The 24719-nt window shown below is 43.3% G+C and overlaps 1 protein-coding gene across 3 annotated transcripts in view; it reads right to left on the bottom strand.

Annotated features, from left to right (window-relative positions):
* The window catches only part of VPS53 (VPS53 subunit of GARP complex), a 49193-nt gene that overhangs the window by 12124 nt on the left and 12350 nt on the right, over positions 1–24719 (bottom strand). For 2 of the 3 annotated variants that reach the window (XR_014887640.1, XM_085241014.1), the window contains exons 5-17: positions 22656–22742; positions 22287–22402; positions 21187–21306; positions 16690–16768; positions 15454–15597; positions 14629–14771; positions 14181–14322; positions 12607–12708; positions 9735–9829; positions 5805–6047; positions 4264–4411; positions 4025–4107; positions 1872–1950 (exon numbers count right to left, since the gene is read on the bottom strand). Coding sequence is in view for 2 of the 3 variants with exons in the window: in XM_085241014.1 (XP_085097140.1) it covers positions 1872–1950; positions 4025–4107; positions 4264–4411; positions 5805–6047; positions 9735–9829; positions 12607–12708; positions 14181–14322; positions 14629–14771; positions 15454–15597; positions 16690–16768; positions 21187–21306; positions 22287–22402; positions 22656–22742 (1581 nt within the window). In the remaining variant the exon portion in view is untranslated. The remainder of the gene's footprint in view (positions 1–1871; positions 1951–4024; positions 4108–4263; positions 4412–5804; positions 6048–9734; positions 9830–12606; positions 12709–14180; positions 14323–14628; positions 14772–15453; positions 15598–16689; positions 16769–21186; positions 21307–22286; positions 22403–22655; positions 22743–24719) is intronic. The other variant, XM_085241015.1, reaches the window with a different exon arrangement.

The raw sequence follows: 24719 nt of genomic DNA, 5'->3' as shown, positions 1-24719 counted from the left end.
GATCTCTCTGCTCTCGGGTTTTCCTTGTATGCATTGGAGATGTTAAAGCTGTGCTTTTAAAGGCTTGCTGCTGTCCATTCAATTGTAAGGAAGTGAGAAATTACAGCTGTGCCAAAAGGTTTTCAGCAAAATCTAAAAGCAGCAAGCAATCTACTTGAGTCACTGAAATATTCCCCAGTCCCTGTTCTGCGTGCAGTTTTACATATAAATCGATGTTTAATTCAGCAAATAAATGAAACCTTATCCAGTGCAACCCATAAGCTTAATTGGGGCAAAAATACCTCATGCAGATGAGCTGCTTCTCATCCCAAGAATTAAAAAGCACACCAGGGAATTAAATGCCACAACACGTTCACAGCACTTTGTTATCCACAAGAAGTACTGTGTGGCAGCAAGCCATTTCTTGGCAGAATTTCCATCATCTATTCACAAACGTACATCAGATTCAAAGAAAGGATCAGCCCTGTTCCGTTCTGGGCATCAGGGCTGGACATCAGAGCGAAATAAATGAGGAGGAACTGAACAATGGGAGAGCCCTAATGGAGCAGCAGCCTTGAGATAGACACATCTTCACGTTACAGAAACCTGGGACGGGTCAGCCCAACAGCTTTTAATACAGGCTGAGATTTTACACTTCCAAATACTAAATGTTAAAGAAAGGGAAGAAGGGGGTGAGGGAAAAACTCTTGCACCATACCCAGGTTTAGTAAAACTTGTATAAAGAGAATAGGGAAATGTGTGCACAAGTGACAAGTATTTATTTAGTTAATTTTATAGCACTTCGCTTGTTTATAAATCATCAGTCCCATCACATATGCTGCATCTTACTAGTTTTCCAAAGACAAAAATAAATGGCTCACCAGCTGCTGCTTTCCCAAGGCTGTGGTTTACTTGGGTATAAACAGAGCCAAGTGATTCCAGCTCTGCTATGCTGGGTGGGTTCAGGAGGATGTAAGGAACTGTCATGGCAAAGAAACGACACCTGAAGTACTGAGCCCTTCCTAATGGTGTTATTTTACTGGGGAAAAAATCCCCTTTCTGTAGGGGACTTGTGCAAGCTCTCTTGCTAGCTGCATTCCACTTCCAGTGTTAGCTGGGGGTGGTGGGGCTAGTGACAGCTGGACTATATCATAAAGCAAAAAGTTAGCAAAATTCAAGGCACGATCCTACCAAAATGGAGATCTACATTTAATATTTCTGCTTTACAAACAAAAACAAAAACAAGTTCAATTCACTTTTGTTGTCTTCACCTTTGTCCAGAGCCCTCTGGGTTTTCACAAGACTTTGGCAAGAAAACACAGCTCTGCATTTCAAACACATAAAAGCCAACAGCATAACTGCAATCAAATCCTTCAGCTCAGCTCATGTGGGCCTCTCTAGGAATGGCTCCATACATCCTCGGGAGGAGCACAGAAGCATTAGGGCTCAATATCCCAATTCCACATTACCCTCTGACTGTCTCCATCTAACAGCCAACAAACCAGCAGCCAAGTGAAACTCCTCCTCACGGAATTCAAGCAAGGCAGCAAAAGAGAATGCACATTTGAAATTTCATGCTAAAAAAAGTTCTCTGCATCTTGAGGACTCTCACTAGCGTTAGCACTGGGGAGTCTGAGGTAGATACACAAAGTATTCAGTTGTTTGTGTGTTTAAAGAGCTGCAAAAGAATAAAAGCTCTAACATGAATTTTAGATTTTGGAGTGAAAGATATATTTATAGCTACAGTAATTGCTGCTGCAAGAAGCAAAAAGCAATCAATATATGGTAAGACTCAGAGTAAAGAATGAAATCAAGCAATCACAGCAAACAGGACCTCTAAGTAAATGATGTGCATGTTAAGGTTACCTCTCCCCAGACAAATCCACCCTTACCTTGCTCATAGCAGTCAGGGCAGGGTCACAGGCTGCATCCAAGTCCTGCACTAGCAGCTGTATGCTGTTGGAAATCACACTGGAGAAAGAATTAAGCATAAGTTTTAGGACAGTATTCAGTGTCAAAACTGGTTTATTTGGCTGTGGAAGGAAGAAAACCTATTAGATGAACTTGGCATTATGCTGTGCATTCACATGGCTACAACTTGTACTGAAAAGAACCCAGGAAAATCTGCATGTTGTTCACCAGGAGCTGCACAAGAGAGGACATTTTTATAGCTGACTGAAAGGTTGCAAATGGGAAGAGAAACCTATTTGCCTACATTTCAAACTAAACACACCTGCTGTAAAGCAGCAAATGTGTTGTAAATGCAATGCATCACAACACACCACGAGAGCTTTGATGCTGGTTATGCTGGAAGCCACTCGAAACCTTCACTCCAGACAGCATAGAGCAGTACTTCAGCAGCAGGGAATGAAACCCATACAATTCCAGGCAGATACACAGGAGTTTGTAGTGAGGAAAGCCCAGGCCATAAGCAAGCAGCCTGCATTCTAACAGAGCCTACAAAGTTCAGGAGTTCAAAGGGACTCTAAAGGCCACCCGTAGCCTCACAACAGAGCAGGGCAGAGATTTAAATGACAGCAATTTTCCCTCAGTTGAGCTTCAAGAGCCTCCCTCCAAAAATGCTTACCTACCACAGAGGTAAAAACCTCCCAGCCCATTGCTGTAAAAGTGTTTGGAGGTAGCTCCACACTATCTGTGATGAAATAAACCCTTCCCAGGGTACGTAAGCAGCAACATTTTATTTTCTTTATGACCCTGAGTAACAGAATGTCAAATCTCAGGAGAAACAACTTGTTTGATGCTGAAGGAGCGAACGCCAAAGAGAGTTTTATAGCTATGACTTAAACTGACAGCAGACTGAACAAAGTGCTCTCCTCTGGAACAGACTGAACCTCAATTAAAAGGTCTTTGCTACAAGATACATCACATCAGGCCTGACAGTTTAACTTTAAAGATGTCTTAAAACAGCAAATACAAGCTATACATTAAAACAGTTTCCAAAACACGCAGTATTAGCTGCCTAGGACCAACTTCATTGCATGGCAGCCACTGCTGAAACTGAGCAGTGACAAAATATCTCCTGACAGGTCACAGGAAAATGCAGAACTCACTCTTGCCTTGCTCATGATAGGAAAAATTCCATTGCATGGTGTTATTTTAGTTCTACTCCCAGTTAACTTGCTTGCTTTGGCTTAGTGGACATAACAGCCCTATTTTGCAGTCAAGGATTCACTCTTAAAAAGGTCTGAGAATTATCTAGAGGAAAGGGAGTGTGCAGCATGGAGCAAAGCCCAACACCACATGAAAAACCTGGATGGAGATCCAGTGAATCCTGCCCACTGGAGTGAGACAAGAGCTATCACAGGAAGGAAGTCTTCTGAAAAAAATTTAATCTTGCTGCTATCTGGGCTGAATCTTAGATTAAGGGAGAACTGGCAATCCAGATTATTCCCCCGTCTTTGCTAAGGTTTGCTTTTGTCTGACATGAGGCAAAACAATTTTTTTTTTTTTGCCTCAATTTACTTCTTTCAAAAAGTATTCTATGTGTTGATGGTAGTGGAGAGCAAATGATGCTAGAGGAGAATATTTTTAGCATCATTACATGAAAAGTTATTTTAATGAATGATAATCTTCTCTCAATTACAATCCCTGAATGTAAGATTGAATCGGTCTTTTATGTCATCTGAAACGGGGTTTGATCATACTGACAAGGCTGCTGATTAACAGTGGGAAGTTAAAGCAGGAAGGAATGTACTGAAATAGCTTCCTTTTCTGAAATGTAACAGCTACCTCACAGAGCTGCCAAGATGCAAATGATGTTTCAAATGGAAACTCACTATTTCCTCTCCTCTTTCCAGTGCTCTCGTTCCTTTGGCTAGGATGATGGGGAACAACTACATCTGATGTCTGTACTACTGCAGCTCCGGACCATTCCTTCACCAAGGAAATGCCTATACCTAGACTGCATGTCTGAGTGGGCCCTACGACACTGGGATTTTTGGGTTAAATTACTCCAGCACCATCTGGCTGACAAATGAGGATGTTTGTTTGATATACTGTGGGAGGATGCATCTGCTCCACGTACATGCTGAAGGTGTCAGTCTCTCCTGTTAGGTTGATTCTCTCCACCAGACTTGCATCCACTTTTTCTTTGAGTTTCTCTTCCAGCTGTTAGAAAACAAAAAAGCAACAGAAAGATCAGAATTCCTACTTGCATCCTGGAAAAGTCAGCTTCTTAAAACCTAAACTGTGATCAAACTGCATCCACAATTCAGTCAGTGAACCCTGGGTGTCACCTCAGAAGTGCAGGAGAGGAAAGCTCACCTGCTGAGTCGTTGCCAAGCAGTACTCTGCAGTGCTAAGGATACTGCAAATGAGGCAGAGCTCCTCTAAAGTAAACTTGGCTACTTCAGAGCCTTCCTTTTCTTTCAGCAAACTAGTGATGGTAAGCCCACCACTGCTGCTAGTTGTCCTGGAAAAAAGACAAAAGCTGTAAAGCTTTCATGTGTACACAGATACGTACTGCAAAATTACTTCAGTGCCATAAAAAGTCTTCGTGACCATTAAGTCCAATGCCTCATGCAACAAAGGGCAGTGTATAACTTTTCGTGCATCAAACATGCAATTGCTATTTTGGTTAGGAAGTATCTTTTAGAAAAACAGACAGAACTGGATAGCAAAACTTCAGGCAAAAGGACAGTTCAGTTATTCACAACATGTTAGGTTAGGATGTAGATCGAATGCAGCTTTCTCCAGCTAACTTCACCTTCACTGTCACTTACTCAAAATCTAATTAAAGATTACAGGAAAATCTCAATGCTTATCAGGTTCCTTCTCATATTTATCTTCTCAATACCAAACAGATGTCAACACACATTTGAAACTTTGGTAACCCATTTTAAAAAACTGATAATATCAACACAGTAAATTATAGAAGATGTGGCTTTTTTCCACTCTGTTCCAGTGATTAACTGCTGTGTATCAACAAAGAAAGAACTCTAACTCTAGTTCAGGGTCAAGAAATTCCCTACACCTCAACGATTAATAATCCAAATCCATTAAAAAAAATAGGACACCACTATTTATCTTGGACAGCAAAAATGGAGCACACCAAAAATACAAGTACAAAGAATGCAACTGATGTCTAATGGAGAATGCACATTAAATTTATCTTTCCAATTCTCTGGACACAGTCCTCTCTCTTCCATCTGTGAAAGGCTTTACTGGCTTCAGAAAACTCATTCTGATGGTTCCAGCTTTACAAGGAAACAACCAAAGATGGTAAATAGCGTACAAAGTTATCTGTAGTTAAGGTGACTGCATCTCAAAGACCTGAGTAATGACCTACACATGATTTCCTTTATTTTCACTGCATTTACATCTTCATAATTAATTCATGCATTTATACAACTTCATAGAGCACAAAGCTACAGGTGAGCACTCTGGCATCACACAAATAAACCATCTTCATTACAAATTACTGTATCTGGGCACGACGCTGAGCTTTTAACACAACAGAGCTGAAAGTCACAATGTTATTTTTTTTCACCCAAGGAGCAGAAGTCTTGGGCTGGTATTTCAAAAGGAACTTCAACAAACTGTAAATCTGACTGCTAACCAAAGCCAAATATAAAGCTAACTTCTAGCAACCCTTAAAAGAAAACAAAATGAACAAAGAAACCAAGCCATGAGCGACCATTTGGTCCCTTGCTGTAAATGAAGCCACAGTGCTGCTACGTGGTTTCTGTAACAGCAAAAACTAAGCGTTAATAAGTTTGTATTTATTAATTATCTTCACAAAGCATCTGCTCCTCACTGGAATGTCTCACCAGACCGTGCTGCAGCATTTGGGAAGCTCAACTCACTTGGGCAGGTTGCCAGACAGGATTTTCCAGGCATACTCCCGAAGGTACTTCTGGAAGATGGTGGTCAGGGCTATCATGGGTTCACCTGTGCTGAGCTGGGAGCACTGCACCATGCACTTCTTGTAATACACAAAGAGGTCAGCACAGCTGGGCAGGACGGCTCCTCCTTCATCCACGTTGGGCTTGGGAGGCCCTTGAGCCTTGAAGTCAGCCACAAACCTGTCGATCAGCTCGCTGAGATTCCTGTCACAGAGAAACCATGGAAAGATACTTTAAAATGTTGGGGAGATGCCCTGTCTTACGACACCAATAAACACATTCTAGCAGTCAGGTATTCCAGCCCATTCTCATCTCAGCACAAGCCTTGTGCGGCAGTGAGCGCTGCGTTGGTGCGTTTGAAGCAAGCGCATGAAGGTTATGCTCAGATTTCATTGCTGGCACCAGCAGAAGCAGCAGGCAGACTCTGCAGATCAGTGACCTCCAGAATTCAGCTTTCAAAGGGATGTGCTTGAGATGGCACACCATTAGCCATCATGTGGTTCTGCCTGAAAACCACCTACTATTGTCTCCAGTGATTTGTTATAACCTGGTCCTTACTCAAACATCTTGGTCTTTAGGCAACAGTAAGCTTCTCTCCATCGTTTCATAGTGACAAAAACACTTCTAAGCATGGCAGAGGTCCAGAAGGAAAGATGATGTGACTCTTCCCCAGTAAACACACAGACTGCTGCACCAAAAGGATGAGCTCCTACCACAGACGATCTGTCTGGGCCAGGCTAATCTACACAGCTGTGCTGGCAATGCCAGGGCTCCAAAGTGTGAAGCAAGACTCCCAAGCTTGAACTTGGCTCAGAAGCTATTCAGGTAGATGGCTGCTTTCTGCTTTGAGGACTTCTCGCAGCTCTGATTCCACAACTACACAGTTCCAACAAGAACTGTAAAACCATCAGGCCGCTGAACTGATGTGACAGATCTCTACACTGGCATGAGCAATTGAACAGTGAACTGAAGCACTGATTGTACTTGACCACAATGAAGCAAAATCTCCCTTCCCCCATGGCTGTACGCCAACCACACAGATGGTGCTGCAGGAGGGCTCACATGTGCTATGAGCTGCAGCATTCCTTCAGGTTCCCTAGCAAAGCAGACGTGGCTTGCCCCTTGTCAAAAGTCCCACTAAATTAAACAGCTGCATCTCTACCTCTGCATCTGCACTTTACTCCATCTGTGCAACAAAGTGGAGCTTTCTTAGCACTCACCAGCCACGTGTTTTTTTCAGGCTCTCAGGGCACAGTGAGGAATGTCAATGGCTTTTCATTATGTTTACTCCACATGCTCTCCTCCATTCTGAGGCAAAGTGAAATGTATCTGCATTTCTCTGGTTCTCTCCCCCAGCCCTGAGGTCTTGTCAATGGGGTGCACAGGCAAACGCAGCTGGCCAAAATAGCTGGGAGAACAGTGCCAGAACTTTGTGCTTCTTCTGATCCTAACCTGGACAAAGTGCCTGGCAAAGGCAAAGAATGTGCTCATTTTATTGCAAGATGGAAACAAGCAAAACATCAGGATACTGCGCACACACCTGATGTCAATGATTCTTTCTCCTTAGTTTCAGTTGGCCCAAAGACAATATGAAGGCTGACAGCCTTTTGTGAATGTGTTGGTTGGACAATGGAAGCACAAACCATTTGGCAGAAAAACCTACTGGGAGAGGAAACACAAAGAAGGCAGGAGAGCAATAGAAAATGAGCATTCTCTCCATGCAGGTTCTGCAAAAAGGCTCTGTTCTCTGGTAGTGCAGATGCGATACTTCCTAACAGTAGCATACCTACTGGGAGCAAGAAGTGCCCAAACTTAACCAGGAAAAAACATGAAATGAAATCATATGAACAGAATTGTCTTCTGGCTTCCAAGCCCTCCCTTTCCTATTATTCCTCTTTTAAATTTCTCTCAATCTATTCAGTGATTTTTCTGCATCTCTGGCCATCACAAGAGGAACTACACACTCTTCAGAAAGAAGAACACAGTGCTCAGTCTCTCGATCTGTTGAGTGGTGTGAACAGTTGGCAAGGGGGAAAGCCAATGGCTCTGAGATAGCTTGGATCACTGGCAGGATATTTTCCACGGGCTGGGTGTTATGGAAGTCCCTTTGTTCACAATGCTGCAAAGAGAAAGTGCCAGTTTTCTAAACAATCTGAATAAACACAAGCACTTCAGCATGCTTGCACACAGCTCCTCCCTCTCAGCACTGCAGACCCAGCAGAGCCATTGCTCCAGCAGAAGGGCTTAGCTCACACATGTACACATCTATTGCTCCAGCAGATCACAAGGAAGAGCTGAGGACGTATATCCCTGTGGGGAAAGAAATGAAATCTGCTTCACTGTTAAGAAATCTGATATTTACACTGCAGTTATGAGTGGAGAACAGCATCTTTAAAGCTCTTCTATAGAGATTTAACAGGAGACACCTGAAACATTTTGGCACCGTGTTTCTTTAAATGGGTATGGAAACAATTTTTCAGGAGAAAAGGACCAGGCAGCTTTCTGCCACAGACTTAAGCCAACGGTGAACTGCCACACTGCCTCCTTTACCCAGAACCCCAGCATACAGTTATCTAAGGAACTCCTCATTTTCAGACATCAGTAACAGATTCCTCACAATTTCAAAGGGGGAAGAAGAGTGAAGAATCAAAGAAAAGCAATTTTTGGCAGCCAGGGCAGCATGGGGAATACTGTGGCAGTTTCTCTTTGAACTCCTTTCAGCCTGTGGCTATAAAGCTAATATAAAACATCTCAGGATTGAAAAGGAAAAGGAAAAAAATAAAAGCAACTGAAAGGATTGGGAGCACAATGGGGTAGAATTACCAAAATGGGGATTAAAATGGCCCCCAGTGAGATGGGCAGAAATATTCAAACAAGTTAGTGCTTGGATCACTGAGAAAGAGGAAAAAAATCTGCTTCCTTTTGTTTTACAACAGACTGAAACCCAACGTCAGCACAACAAACTATTGTGTGCAATTGTAATTTTCATTATTAGGCATAATCCTTTCTCAGGATGAATATCTTGCAGTATGGACAAAATCAAGACTCTGAGCTTTGACTTAGGCACACTTGTGCGTAAATTCATGGAAGACAGAAGGGCACAGATAGCTGAGGTACACGAGGCAGCCACCTGACTTTATTTTTCCAGCCACTAACCCACCCTAAATGATTGCATTCAACCTTTTTCAGCTATCTCCTCTTCCAGTTGACACTGCAGTTGTCACAGAGATGGTTTTTAAATCCTGGTGTGAATCAAGTTGCACAAAAAAAAAATGCGATGAGAGCTCTAAAAACTTCTCCAAGTTGCAAGCTGAAAGCTCCTTTCATTGAAGTTATTTTGCTGTAAGTCAGAGGAAAATGAAGTAGGGTTCTAGGGATTAAAACCTCTGACAAAGCCCTAATCTGTGACCAATGATAATGTTATCTCACAGCCAGCTCATCTACACAGCTTTCATCTGAAAATCTCAAATAACTTCTTTCTTTAAAGCAAACCTTGAAGCTCCTCTGCCACGAAGCCATTTGTGTATTTTACAGAATGAGCAAACCTACTATTTGTGGAAAATGTGAGACAGAAGGAAGCCCTATGTCTGCAGGGGGAATTGCAGAGGGAGCAGGAGCAATTTCAGAAACACTAAAGCCTCTTCCACAGAAAGGCAGCGGGCATCATTCCTGCAGGCTTTGGCAATTTCAGCTGAAACCAACATCCACAGCCCTCGGAATGCTCAGCATTTCTTTACTGCCCTCCAACCATGAGTTTTGCTCGTGAACTGAAAATAAGAAAGCAAACTTTCAAGAAATGCACCTTCTGTAGCTTGCATACAGACCCAGAACAATGCAACAGCAAAGCACATTCAAAAGCAAACAAAACTGGAAGAGGATGCCATTACTCACTTGTCTTGGGACTCGATATACACATAAAGGTGAGGCTCGAAGCACTTGGAAACAATGCCATGGAAAGGATTGTCCGGGACTTTTGGCTTCTTTGGCTGTAAGAAAGCAATTACAGCGTTGGCTTTGAACCTGCTCTGCAAGATCTAGGAGAAATCATAATGCAGCAGCAGCATGGAGGATCTGAGCGTTCAGAAATACAGCACTGAAATTTGTTGACAAATAACCAAAGGCAGAATAGACAAGGTCAGTGTGTCCCAGCCTCCCTCGCTCTGAAAGAGCCATCAGCATTCCACAGAGTTATTTTTTTACTTGTAAAATACCCCTCTATCCTTCAAGGGAAGACTTTTCCGTGCTAAAAGATATCAGTAGGGAAGAAAAGCTTAATGCAGTTTGTAAATAAGGAAACCTCACTGCTCTCTTCAAGCAGAAGTAGTCACCACTGAAATGAAACGCAGCAGTTATCTGCAAGTAACCTTGAAAAAATCCCTATGTTTTGGAACATTAAGGAAAATAACTACAGACTACATCTGAATGAATATTATTTAGATAAACGGAATGTAATTACTGCACTTGGAATCATCCAGGCAACATTACAGGATTGCTTTCACTGTAAAACATGTTTCTGGGGATGCAGAATTCTACTCTGAAGTCACATTTAGAGTATTAAGCACATATGCCGTTTGGGAGCCATCCAGTTGAGTTTTAGTTTAGCACTGTGCTCTGTAAAGTGGCCAAGCACATCTCACTGAAGCCATTGGGACTACTCCCATGCTTAAATATGTACATGCATCAGGCCGGACAGAGGCTTTAAGCTTTGCCCTACAGCCACATTTTATTTTTGAGATGACAAACAATTCTCTGCTTGCTGGAGAACTGACAGTTTTTCGCTGCCTGCAAAGAACTCTGTGCAGAGAGGCAAGAGTTCCATTCCAAAGAGACAGGATCAGCTCTCAGCCAACAAAGATACGATTTTTTCCAGCTGATTTTTTTTTTTTTAAAGCATTAAAAAAAGCAAAACAAGAGAGCCTAAAGGACACCCTCTCTTAAATAACAGGAATGGTGGCACCGAGCTGTTTGCAGAAATTGCAAGGCACGGATTTCTCAGGAATAATTCAGACTCGAAGACACAAGGGATATGAACCTATGGCTGCAAACTTAAAGCAAGAATGGTTTCATGGAGGGCAGGCAGCCCCGGGAGCCTTGCTTCATTCACCTCCCCAGCAGCAGCAGGACTGCAGAATAGTTCTACAGCACTGGAAGAAAGTCACTGCCCAGCACTCCCTGCCCCAGTCCTCTGCCAGTCCTGCCTGTTTCTGCCAGATGCACGTGCTCATCAGAGCTGGAAGGAAAACAATAGGTGGTAATTACAGAAACCTTCCAGCTGCCAAGCCTCGGCAATGGCAGTGCCAGCACAAGGTTGCCCATTCATTATATTTATGATTTACCAGGCTGGAAAAGCCGAATCCTAAAGCACAACTGCTTTTTTGTGTGAGTGTGTCTTTGCATCACGCTGCTCCCAGCACGTCTGGTGGAGAGAATACTAAATCTTTTAACAGTAGCGCTGAAGCTGTATTTTGGTGTGTGCAATCCTGTCCAAAAGCTGCAGATGTTTAAGCTATTTCCTCCTCGAGTTTGATGGAAATAATAAAAGGTTACTGTTGTCACAGTAAGGAGGCCTGCAGCTGGCCCGGTTTCCTTTCATTACCATCCAAAGTAAACAGTTTAAATCTAACTGCTAGGATCACTCAAAGAGGTTCTTTTTAACATGGATTTTTCCCCCCCTCTCTCTTGTGTTCCCTCTTACACTCACAAGAGAATTCTCAGGACTTGGGGCAGCTCTACCACTCAGAACTCCTCATCTTCAACACTTCCTTTCTCTTCTCTTCTTCAGCCGGTGCCAGCAGCAGATGAGCCCTCCACCATCAACCCACCAGCACTAAGCAGCTGCTGGCATTTTGGAAATCAACTATTGGGGTGTTCGATGGAGGGCAGAAGGCTGCCCCGCTTATGTAAAAATCCAGATGGATAACACCCAACTCTGCTGAAAAGTGAGCTACCACCCCACAAATTATTGGGACATGGGTGTGAGTAGGTCCTAGAGCCCTCATCATGGATCAGGATACCACCTGGAATTATACCGTGAAGTCACTGAGCAAAGAGAGGTTACCTGTCCCAAGCAACATAGAACTGAATGCTTAGAGAATGCCTGTCTGCTGAGTAAAAAATGGAGAGCTCACACACTTTGACATCCATGCCAATTAAAACAAAAGTGCTCACTATTCACTCCTTTAATATTTGCAGAAGGCTTTGGAAACTCAGTGCTTTTACAAGCAGTTAGGTGTTACCTGCAACACAGAGGCAGCGGATGAAAAACACCACAAATATAAATCCTAGAAGTAATATCTTTGGAGCAAAAGTCTAAAACTGACATTTGAAAGTTCAACGAGGTGTCTGATGACTCCAGACTTAGTTTCCTTGGCTGACAAGGCAAAATATGAATTGCAGCTCCATGTAGCAGGAGGTCTTTCTGGGATCTGAACACCCAGCCATGGTAGGTCCTCTTTCTTCAAAAGAAATCCTGCAGTTACATTTGAGCTGTTGCTGCATGAGCGAGAACAGAATCCTACTCGCATGGTGGGACTGTCCCTGCACTATTAACTGAAATAAAGATTGCTTTGGTTTCAGTGAAATGAGCCGCAGCAAATCAGTCATACTGGGAGCTAGCATGCTGCCCAGGGAACCAAAACTGTGCTAAATTAATTGCTGTGAAAACAAACCTTTCCAATCAATGTCATTGGAAAAGCTTAGATACCACCAGAGATTCTGACACAGAGACTGACTCACTGACAAGTGGAAAGCTCTGAAGACTTACTTTGTCTGTATCACTTTTTTCAATTACAATCTCATCCGTCTCCGTCCCAGTTTCATCCTCTAGAAACGGGTTGGTAGAAGGAGGAGGTGCTTCTGGCTTCTTCTGTAAAGAACACACCAAAAAATGAAGCTCCTTAGAGAACAGCCTGCTTTGTCTCCTGTCCACACACTGCAGCCATGTGCTGCTTTACTGAGACCTTAAAGCACTGTACAGCAGTCTGACTTCTCCAAGCACAGAGGCAACTGCAGACCTCTTCTTCAGCATTTGAGCTGTGAAGCTCTCTATGCTCACACTCACTCACTTAATCATCCCTGGAAGGGGCATTTTGATGAGAAATTTCCACCCCCTCAAAGCCCACACTCCAGAGCCCAGAAAGCTTAAGAGGCAGAGCAGAGCATTGGCCTCTGGTTATTCCTCAGTAAAGGACCAGAGCTGTGGAAGTACTCAACTGTGGGGAAGCTGCAAAGCCACACTGAAAAGGGGACCAAGTGCTCCTGCTCAGGGCTGTGGGTGCATCTTTTCTTGAGGAAACAGTTTCTAGTGTGGGCTAATGGGAATAAGCAGTCCCTTCACTGGCCCCACCACACATCCAGTGTCAAAGCCTGAGGGCACATCACAAAGAGGGAAGGAGAAATACTTTTTCTTTTTTTTCAAGCCACATACATCCTCCCCTTCTGTTTGTTCTGTTACAAAAGCTTCTGTGCCTACCTTTTCCGTAGGGATAACAACAAACCAGTGAAGTAAATCTAATTAAAGCTGCAAATTTGGTATGAAATTTGTCATAAAAATAAGGCTGTATTCTTGAGAGATTTAAATTCAGCCAGGAGGAAAACCTTACAGGACTTCCTTTTTTAATTAGCAGCACCTACTGATCCACAACAAATAACAACCAGGCCCAGCAGGCTTATCTTGTAGGGGGAATTAGCACATCTAAGTAGGCTTCCAGACACCAGCTGGACAGAGCAGTGAACCTCAAACCAGCAGCTTCTGAGTCACACGTGTGCTCCATGCTCCCAGGCACTCAGTTGGCAGAGCACCTGCCTGAGATTTCAGGCTGAAAAAGCATGGAGATGACCCCAGAGAAATTCACAGAGGAGGTTCTCTTGGCTCTGCCTTTACAATCTGCCAAACGAGACACTGAAAAATGGAAGTTATCAATGGCCCTACAAGAAAAACTAACCCAAGAGAATGTGGGATTGAAAGCTGGTACCTTGTGGTAAACATGTGGTAACAAGAAATGAACAAAAGAGACAACTTTTGGTTATAACGTGTCATCAACACGCAGAAAACAAACATTATGATGCAGTCACCACACCATAACTATTTTGTGGCTTTCCATACCAGTGTGGCTTCAGTTGCAAACAGCAGTGCCCAGGAGAACCAAAAAAGTACACAATCTTTGTAGCTTCCTTCCCAACTACAACCCACTGAGCACAGTCACACTAAATGTTCTACCTGCCAGGGGAGGCTGCAGGTGACATCTTTTCAGGTCTCCCTCTACCGCAGCCATGTGTGAGTTGGGCCCTTTTTTCCCCCTAAGAAGCTGTGGGTCTGTTCTTTAGAAACCCCCTTACCACTGTGCCATCAGCCAGAGTGCAGCCTGAGAAGCGCTTAGCCAGAAGTCCTTCAAAGTTGGTTGTCCTCTGGATTGCAAACAGAAGCAATTTCACTTCAATTTCCTTTGCTCTTGTACGCATTATCTTGGCAAGCTCTGTCCTGAAAGAGGGTGACAAAACAGGAAAAACAACCTGGTTTTCTATAAAGAGAAAGATCCAAAACTTAAGATGGCTACTCATTCTATTCCCTAGCAACACTTTCCATCACATAAATCAAGCTAATTCTTAAGATGCTCTCTTCAACAACTCCTCAAGTTTTTCACTCTTGCTCTTAACCACGGGCAATTCTACACAGATATCTGGATGCTACCTTTAAGATCGCACAGCTGTGTGTCCTGTTTGGCAGAAGAGATGCCAATCCTCTTCTCAAGGAGCGTGGTTCTGCTGGGGAGCACCACGAGCCTACCTGGTGACGTGGCAGAACTCCACAGCGATGCGCTCCGTCATGCACCACTCCTGGGGGAACATGCGCCCGTACTTCTCCTCATAGTCCACCAGCTGACGTTTGATCCACGCGTAGCGCCTGTCGATCTTATCCAGCCAGGCGACCTGAGGAGGAGAACACCGCCTTTAACAGCAGCAGCTGCTAATAATTCGAGAAGTGCTCAAATTCATGCTAGACTGAAAATCTCCTCTTGCGCGAAGGTACTGCTGAAAACTCAGCCCAATAATAATCCGTTCTGTCCTACCATCCGCTTTATTTCGCAGAGAGGTTCAAAGAACAGCGGGATGAGAATGCAGGAACTCCTGGATTCCCAAAAACCAACTGTTTTTCAAACTCTGGGGTTGTGTTCCTACATACTTCTAAAGGAGTTCTTGCAACATGCACAGGATGGAATGTTTCTATCATCATGACAAGAAGCTTAAAAATTAACTACAAAGACTGATCCGTTTCCTGGAGTCCCCCACCCCCTCTTTTCCTCCTCTTAGTGTTGTTTTAAGATTTTTGGGTTTGCAACTATCAGAATAAATTTCCAGCACTTCAGAGGGCAGAAAGCACATCTAACTTGAATTTATTTATTTGTTACAGTGCAGACCTCTGAACTTAAGCTCTAAGAGGAGAGGAAGTCATTCTGGTAGCCTCCCAACCCACCAGCCTGTCCATGTCAGTGCTCCCAGCCCTCAGGTCAAACCCAGACTGCTACAAAAAGCTGCGGAAACCATGAACTTTGCGTTTTGCTCTGCAGCAGCATTTACAACATCCCTATGTAGCTCACAATGCTTTCCTTACATCTTGATTTTCCTGGAAAAGGACCAGATACTCTGAGAGGTGTTGTTTAATAAATTTCTTGATGATTTCCTGCTTGATTCTGGGATCCAGGACATTGGCGACGAGACACGCATCACGCAGGACATTGCTGGGTCCACTGGGTCTCTGTCAAAACAAACAGATGATTTAAGGTTAAACAACAGAAAGGGCAATTGTAAATTGTACTGCATCCACGTTACCTTGTTTTAATCCTTTTCCATTACTCTCTTTTCATGCTCTCAGTGTTATCACTTAACCATCTTTCTTCTGTTGGATGAAAATTGAGCTCCCTCCATTTCCCCGGCCATAAAAGTTGTTTTGTGGCTCGATTACTGCAGAAGTACTGCAATCTCCTTCCACAAATAAGAACAGTCATCCCATCCCTTCTGTAAACCCTTTCATTGTCCTAGATATTCTGAAAAGCAGCTAAAGGGAAGGGGCTGCCATGGGACAACCTCTTTTCTGCAAAAGGAAGGCCAAACAAACGTGGAAAATATAGCCTAGGGATGATCAGCTTGCAAAACAAAGCAGCACCTGCTGGTCTGTTTTGGCCCATATGAAGATGATTGACAGTGGAGAATACAAAAGATTTAGAAGCATTTAAAAAAAAACACACAAAACAATGCTCTTTTGAAGCTGCTTCATGTACACACAGATCTGCCCTTCACCAAGAATCTGTTCCAACTACTTTCCTCCTTTTTGTACTTCTGTTAGTTTTGTGAAGAAACCAGTAGAGCTGGTATTTTGGAAGACAGAACTGGCATTTTCTTTAGAATAAAATGTATTTCACACCTACTCCCATATTGCTCCCAAACGTTTGGATTCATAATTTGAGGGAAGCACGCTTGCTGCCTTAGCATTTGCCCAGATCTGTATCTGTGCTGAGTAAACCAGAGACAAATTTGATGGCAGCGTGTCAACAGACAGCTGGTGCTTGGCTTCCCCTAGATATGCACAGACCTTTTGTGTCTGACAAATAAGCAGTAATGTGGAGAGACACACCTGGGTTAGATGCTAAGGGTTCATGGCCCCACTGAGGCCTATATGGTCACATACACAGTGTTTGGGGTATTCCTTGACTAGCATGCAGACCTCACTACAACAGGTGTGCTCTAACAATAGTCTGACTTTGAAAGTCACCATGATGATCTAGAAGTAAAATGAGATAGAAGCTGAGGACAATTCTGTTGGCAAGTTTGCAGCAAGTGAGAACTTTACCTTTGTACCTTGGGAAGGAAAGGCTTCCTCAAAGTCAGCCAGGATCTGCTGTCCTAATTCATTCTGTGCTGCCTTCACCCTGATGACAACAGAAAAAACACAGCGTTGTTCCATTTTGCACACCTTGCTATGAAGGGGACTGAAAAAGCTAGCAGCTCCACAAGGTTTTCTTAAAGGACAAAAAAAAGCAGTCTGAAAGAAAAAACCACCCACACTAAGAAGGCATTATGTCAAAACTGTGAAAGTATTTTCTCCCTGAACGACACTAGGATGACAACTCCATCTGTACAGCATCAATACAAGTCCTTGATGCTCTCGTGCTGCTGAAATTTAATATTTCAATAACAGCCAGTTAATCAGCTGAGAAATCAGCGCAGCGCCTTTAATGCCAGGTCTTTACATTTGTGGATGTTGATCGAGTTTCAAAAAGCATGTTTCTAACACGAACGTCTCAATCTTCATAATGAACCTTTCACAGTTCCAGGTGCACCGACCTATTTTTAAATGCATCCATGTGAATGGTGCTGGCTGCGGTTTTATCCTATAAATCCCGATTTAAGAAGCGTAAGAGCAGAGGTATGAGATGGATGAAAAGGTTTGACGAGACCACAGTCATGCTCTTTATTTAGCTGAGACAATAAGGCTTCCAATTTCCAGAAATAAAAGTCTATATGGCTTAATTGATACTTCGAGAGAAATGGAAATGCCTACACATGCTGGAAAGAGCCAAAACAAACAGTCAGGCCCTCACACCCCTCTGCAGCCCTTGAGTTCTTCCATCACTTTTTATAATGCTGGAAACACTTGAAGGACTAAACTGATTACTCAAAAACAGCAGATTTTTCCATTGAGACTGATATGTTTCAAAGGATGGGTTTTGTGAAGGCATTTGTTCAGACTGTGGGAAGAATTTGTTGTTTGCTTTTTTTTTTGTTTACCAATCTTCAACATCAACAAGGAATAATCTGTTTGTTTAATCCGCCCCTTCCAGGTTCGTTTGCACTGGAACACCAAGAGCTAAGCTGACAATGCTGGAGAAAGGCCTGGCTAAATGAATGCTGCCAAATGGAGAAAGTTCCAAAGCTATGGTTGAAATGTGACTTTATAACTGATTTAGCTGTATGTACGACCTGTCTCATCTGGGATTTCTCTGTGGAGGTTCTGCTTGAAAAGCCTCCTGCCTGTGATGTCAGACACAAGTCTCACTTAAGCTCTCTGCTTCACAGGAATGTTTGGAAACCCAAATACCTTTCCAGGTAGAGATCCACAGCTAACACCCTCATAGCTGCAAAACAAAAGAGATTTTTCAGCTAAATGCTGAAATAGAAGGAGCAAGAAATTTAAGCAAGGAGAACTCAGCCCAGCAGCCACAACTACAGCCATAATCCTGCTTAGACTGCACAAGTAAGCCCCAGCAATTAATGTGAGAAAGCATCACAGAACAAAGCCCTCTTATCCTCCTCCAAAACAAAACAAAAAAATTGCTTAAAATGGATTGAAAAAGTGCATCTTTTCAATGAAGAAACAAGAAGTCTTGAATTTCACAGGAATGAATGAGTTTGTATAAATAACTGGAGCCATTAGCTGTGGAACTCCCCATCAGGCAGCAGCTGCAGTGCAAGCACTGAACAGCAGAGCAGCAGCCAGATTCCTGAAGACTCAACAAACTCAAGAGGGGCACGGTCAGGCAGTTAAAAACCATGTCCACAGGCTTTGTTGTTTTAGGCTTTGATTCAGGAAAGTACTTAAGGGTATTCTTAATGGGGATTCTCATATCCTTCAATTAAGAAATTTGCACGAACGCCTTGCTGAGCTGGGATGCTAAGAGAAATATCTTTTTTTAAACCTGACCTGCTTAAAAAAATAAATCTCTCGATGGCAAAACAGCAAAATAAGTTTCAACACATTTTTGCACGCTTTGCACAGTAAGGATAGGGCAGGGAAATCAAAGCAGCTGGAGCTTTAGGTACATGCAGCCAACCTCCCCCCAAACATTTGGTTACATGAGGGTTAGAGATTTTTGTTTTCCTGACTTTTGTTTTACTATTAGTGGCTTTTGTTCTGTTTCTCCACCACAAAAATAATAATATTAAAAAAAAAAAAAGCACCCACGAAACAAAACAAACCTCACACTTAAATCTCAAATGACATAAATTATTAGAAACCACAATTGCTTCAGCCAAAGCTACCAGAAATCTTACACCATGCCTGGCATCTTGTTGGGATGCAAAGGGGCTGAGCGAGCCCGTTTTGCTGGGGCAAACTTAGCATCATCTTTATTGGAAATACTTTCCAAGCTTTTCTCCACTCTCTGCCAGGCTTCAGCAGCGTGCATGGGTGGGTTGGTGACCGCTAATTGTACGCTCCCTTCTACAGAGGGAAAACAGAAGGGAATTGAGAACAAAATATCACTTTCTGCTATGACAAAGAGCTTCCATTACACCAAATTTGAAGTTGTTTTAAGAATATCATTAAGAAAATATTCAGTTTTGCATGTGAACTGTGTTATTTTGAACATGAATACCCAATGGGACCTTCACAAGAACCCAACTAAGTGTGCAATCAGGTTTCCAATGAATACTTATAATGGCATTTTTGATTGTTTTCAGGGTTACAGAGCAGGTGGACAGCAACCCTGAAAACACATCATTAGTTTCACAGCATCCAGGAGCAGGAACTTTGATTGAATCGAGCACCTCATGACAAAGCTCCCATCCAACAACACCAAGCAGGCACTTCTTCCCATGGCCTCCCGTTTATATTTGGCTTTGCTTCATCCACACCAAGGAAGAAAGGCTCTTTAATAAAGAATCTGCTCGTTCAGCACTGCATATAATAGATTTACTGTATATAATAGACTTTGGTTACTGTCTGTGCCAAAACCTACCCGTGCACTTTTGCCTTCACAAGAGCCTTCAGCTGCACTATTAAACCAACCCCAGGAGATACCAAACCCCAGCAATTTCAGTCTGAAAATAGCACTGAGAGAAGCCCGGTAAACTTCCTTTGATGTTTCATGAATCAGGAAAGTGTTTCCAAGGAAAGAGAGAGGAAAGTCAGCTCCAAGCTGGGCCCTCCCACCTCCACATGAAGCCAACCTGCAACTGGGCATGGCCTCAGACAGACCTCCCTGCAGGAACCTGCCCTGGGTGTCAGCAGTGCAGAGCTCCCAGCACAACCCGTGCAGCCCTCCTCACCCCACCAGCAGCGTCTTCTATCACTACCAGATGGTGCAACTCGTGCTGTGTAAATAGTGGAAGGAAAGCCCTGCAGAGGCAGGCTAAAAATAGGAGAGAGTCTTGAGCTTTTCAGACCCTCATCTTGAAAGGAGACAAAAACAAAGGAAGTTTTCCTCCACGCCTCTGCCAGTCTCTCTGGTGCGACTCAGTATCTCTTTAATTATCAGCAACTATGAAAGCATTAAATAATTGTCCATTAGAAGGGGAAAGCCAGCCAGAATTCTGCACAGAGGCTTCAATTATCTGTGGCCTTACCACGGCCAATGACAGCAGCTTTCTGTCACTACCAATCTGGAAGAAAATAAATCAAGTTATCTTCCTGAGCATGAGGTCAGAACAGACAACAACCTAAACAAATGTCAGCCCTCTTCTGAATTTATCTCTCTTTGATACTCATTTAAGCAAATGCTTATGGCATTACTTTGCTAAAACAAGGCTCCACCTCTCCCTCTCAATTTAGGGTGGATCTTTATTTTGCTCAGTGTCACGGATTCCATCTGGGTTTTCTGGAAGAGCTATCCATACCACAAAGGAAGTCCAACAGATTGACATAGAATTATTACAGTTATCACTCAAACACTGTTTCCATCACTACACAGTACAGCTGCCATCTTAGCAAAGGGAGTCACCACTAAATTAATTAGTGCCTGGAAGACTCCTCTAGCCACCTCTGTAATGAGCAAAGTAACCTCACATATCAACAGGATGGTGGTGACAGATGTGCAATTTGCAAGCTGGAAAGAAATGCTATCAGATACGATTGCATTATTAAGAAGGTTCATCCCTAATGTTAATAAGTGGTTTTAACCTCTGAGCTGTGCTCAGCACTACAACAGGCTGTTAAGTAAACGTCAGGCGTGTGCTGCAAGGGAAGTGAAGCCTGCTGTAAAGCGGGAAGAGTAGGTTTGGGCTGGGACAGATATATCTTACCTAGAAGAGGGAGGGCCCTGTTTCTGAGAAACCTAAATGCAAAGTCACAAATCAAAGCCAAGGCCTGAGAGAGCTGGTGGCTTTGTCACACCAAGCTGCCACGTTCTACTGCTGAGAGCAGTAGACACTTGCTGCTGGATCTGCACTACAACTCACCCTGTCACCAACTGCATCACTGAGGGTAAGGAAGCAAAGAAAGCTTCACCTCAGGGTTTGCCACAACCATGGGTTCAAAGGGCCTCCATCCTTAGGAACTGCTTCTGCCTAATGCTTTGCCTAACTTTCCAGCACAGCAGGGATGTGAGCAGTCAGTGCTTGATTGTTTTACCTTTCAGAAAGCTGTCGAATCTGAGGAATCCCCATGTATTTGTTGAAGTGCTCCAACACATTCACAACGCCTTGTAGAAGGTTGGCAACTTCCCCGTATTGTCTCCTTCTGGTCATAGCCCTGCAGAGGAAATTAAACATTTACAAAGGGGAGTTTGATGAAAATCCTGGGTGGTAATTCCCAGCTTACCTCATCCATATGGCCTCCACTGACATTCATTTTTCTAAAATACACAACTCTTCATTAACATTCCAATACAGCATTAAAATTTCACTTAACTGATGCTAAAATAAACCAATCCAGCACACATCTAACAACGCTTCAGAAAACATAAATGTCCAAACAAACACTTGGCAAAGAACGTGTAAACCACCAGTAAGGGTCCGGAGGCAGTAAATGCTATTTCACTGTAATGACCTGAGTTATGTTGTTCATCATGGCACACAAAGTGTGAGTTAAAGCTTCACAAGAAGAACTGTTACACTGAAAAGCCATTAGCCTTGGCTTTTCTGTTAATAATTTTCACAGGGAACTGATAGACAATAAACTTGATTTTTATTTCAACCTTCCGGATCGTTCCATCAGAGACAGCAGCCCAAGTAAAATTTAATTCTGACCACGAACAACCCAGTGTTCGTGCAGAATTTGCTGCAATCCAAGAACAGGCTGTGCTTGGGTCTTGCAGCTTCACAGATGCAACATGTAAAAGCTGAACCTCCTCAGCCTGTGCGTTCCTCAAGCACATTAGAAAAAAAAAATAAATAAATAAAGACAACCAGGAAGGATTATTAGAAACATCTAATCCCACTTTGTACACAGCACAAGCTGCAAGGCTTCTTTGAACTTGTTTTCAGAACTAGAGCAGACCTTTTAGAAAGAGAGATCCCACTGTAGTTTAAGACTGCTAAGAGTCCCCCAAACCTCGGAAGAGCACATCCTTGGTGATGACACCTAACTCAACAGACCGCCTTACCCTTTCATGAAGCCAGACTCTCATTCCCAACCTATTAAGTAAGCTTCCCTCCAGAGATATAAGCAGCTGTTATAGGCCTGCTCTGAAATCAAGAGCTCAGCAGGGTGAAAGAAATTCACATGCTTACTCCAACGAGTCCACTCCCCCTGCCAGCATGTGCAAGTGGTTGAGGGTGGTGATGGAGGTGGTCAGATGGCGCTTGGCGTGATCCAGCTGCTTGATGTCCCGTGTGATTTCTTTAACCTAGTGAATGAAAAAACAGGAATCTGGCTAAATATCAAGCACCAAAACTGTAAGGAGCCAAGAAGGGCTCTCTCTTCCCTTTTGAACTCCACATTAGCTCTACAGCCAAGTTAACACAAGGACATGGGTACAGGTTCAACACATGCTTGACAGCAAATGACAACCAAAGACAAAAACGTTCCCTTCTTAACAAGGATTGAAGCAAAATCAGTGTTTTATCCCTTTTAAAGGCTAAGGGGGAACTGCTACTCACCATTTGTTCTGATTTTTCAGCCTTGTCTTTAATATCCTTAATTTTACCAAAGAGTTGCTGAATGGCTTTCTGGGCTTCTTCCAGGGCCTGAAAAAGAAACAAGGTCAGAGTGGAAAGAAAACTCACAAATAGTTTTCACCTTTAAGAATGTACAGCTGTTCCTCACAGCATCCCAGGCTGTGGGATGGCAAGGGGAGCTGTTCTGTTACAAAGAAAAGATCATCAGCACAACAAAAGCCAACCTACAACAAGGTGTAGGGTGGGGTTTCAGCCCGAGTGGACTGGTGCTTCCATAACCACTTTACAACAATGCTCTGTAAGATCTGATTGAGATATTCCATGGAAGCACTGTGGTGATACGATCCATTGGGGTTAAGGTTACTGCAGTGCACATCCACTCACTAAGTGTGGAAAAATAAGTAGAGCTTACTCCTGATCAATATGCATTTAGAGCAGGGAAACGAAACCTCTGAATAAAAGCTCTACGCTCGATCAATTCTCAATCAAAAATACACAACATACAGAGCACAGACTACTGTTAGCAGGATGTCATCCTGCTGGAAGACCAACGCCTCTTCTGCTGATCCCATGCACGTGAGCAAAAGCAGAAGTTTTGCAGGACAGCTTTGCAGTACTTACGGAGATCTAGCATGGAAAAGAGCTGGTTTGGATTTTTGTGCTATTTTCCTGCAAACTTCTGGTCCCCCTCATGCAGCCGTGGTGCACCTGCCCTTATCCAGACAGCACAGATCCATGTGGACTCAGGGAGTGGAGCCACACATCCAAAAATCACACGTTCACAATCTGCTTTCTGCAGTAACTCATCCCATTTTGCTTTCCTGCTCTGATAATGTTTCCAGCTCCAGTTCCACTTTGTTTCCCACTGTTAGGAAGGCTTCTGTCCCTCCTTTTCTACCCAGCCCCATGACCAGGGTTATGGTGCTAGCTGCAGGCTCCTCCAGCAAAGATACATAACACACCTTCCTTTAAAAACACATCAGCAAACTATCTGCCAGGAGGTTTTGTTGGAATGTAGCTGCATTACAATAAAAAGTCTAAAAGCTGGAAACACTTGATAATTCATTTTCCAGAGGAGGAAAGTCTCCTCTGAAATATCTTCTGAATCATGTGAAAGTTAACACTTTATCCATTAGTGTCACACAGCTATCGCATGGCATGTTCAATAAGTGAAAGGAGCACTCCACCAAGCTACAGGGACAGCTCTATTAGAAATGAACACCACTTCTCATTTGGCTCCAGCCTGGCCCCCTCTTGGAATAAGGTTTTCTATCCCATTTAAAGGCACGTGAATTAAACACAAACCAAAGAATGGTCCTTTCAACATATTTAATGCAGCCTCTGTGCTCAGTCCCAGCCCCTGGCTGCAGCACATGCCTCTGCAGGCCACGGAGCACGCAGCACTGCTTCTCCCAGGGTCTGAGGAGGTGTGCATAAAGAAGTCAGCTCTGTACCTGAGGCACGTGGTCCTCCTGCAATCCAGAGGAAACGAGCACATTGCCTCCGGTATGCTGAGCAAATTGAAACAGGGTTTTGTTCTTGTACACTGAAAACTGCCAAGAGAAGGCAAACTGGTGTCATCACCTGGTCCTGACACTTGTTGCTTTTACCTCCTTACAGACGCTGGAAAACACAAAGGAGATGACATGTGCCCCCTGTGCAAGCAGCACAGCCACAATGTGGGGAGAGACTGATGCATGCTGTGTGTGCATCTCAGGGGAGGGCACGCATTCCTACAGCTGCTAAGAAAAACAAAAACCACACTCAGAACCCAACAGAGAATTTAACAGGCTGGAGTAAAGACTTATGAGAACTGCTCATAAACACTCATTTCATCTCTTGAAACTTGCTTCCAAAGACTTGCCCAGCCATCGAGACATAAATCTGCAACTAGTTCAAGGGGCTGCTCTTGTGAATGAGCTGCACATTTCTTTTTTTTGAGTTAGAAGAAATTAGTCCATCAATGTGCTTGCAGGTTTTTTTTAATGTAGTTTATAAAATAAAGATGAAAATATTTTTCTTGAAGCATCCATTGGATTTGCCCAA

Source organism: Meleagris gallopavo, chromosome 21 (assembly GCF_905368555.1).
Source record: "Meleagris gallopavo chromosome 21, MGAL_WU_HG_1.1, whole genome shotgun sequence".
NCBI classification, from domain to species: domain Eukaryota; kingdom Metazoa; phylum Chordata; class Aves; order Galliformes; family Phasianidae; genus Meleagris; species Meleagris gallopavo.
Note: the sequence above shows the minus strand (reverse complement) of the source record. Positions and strands in the feature narration are given on the sequence as shown.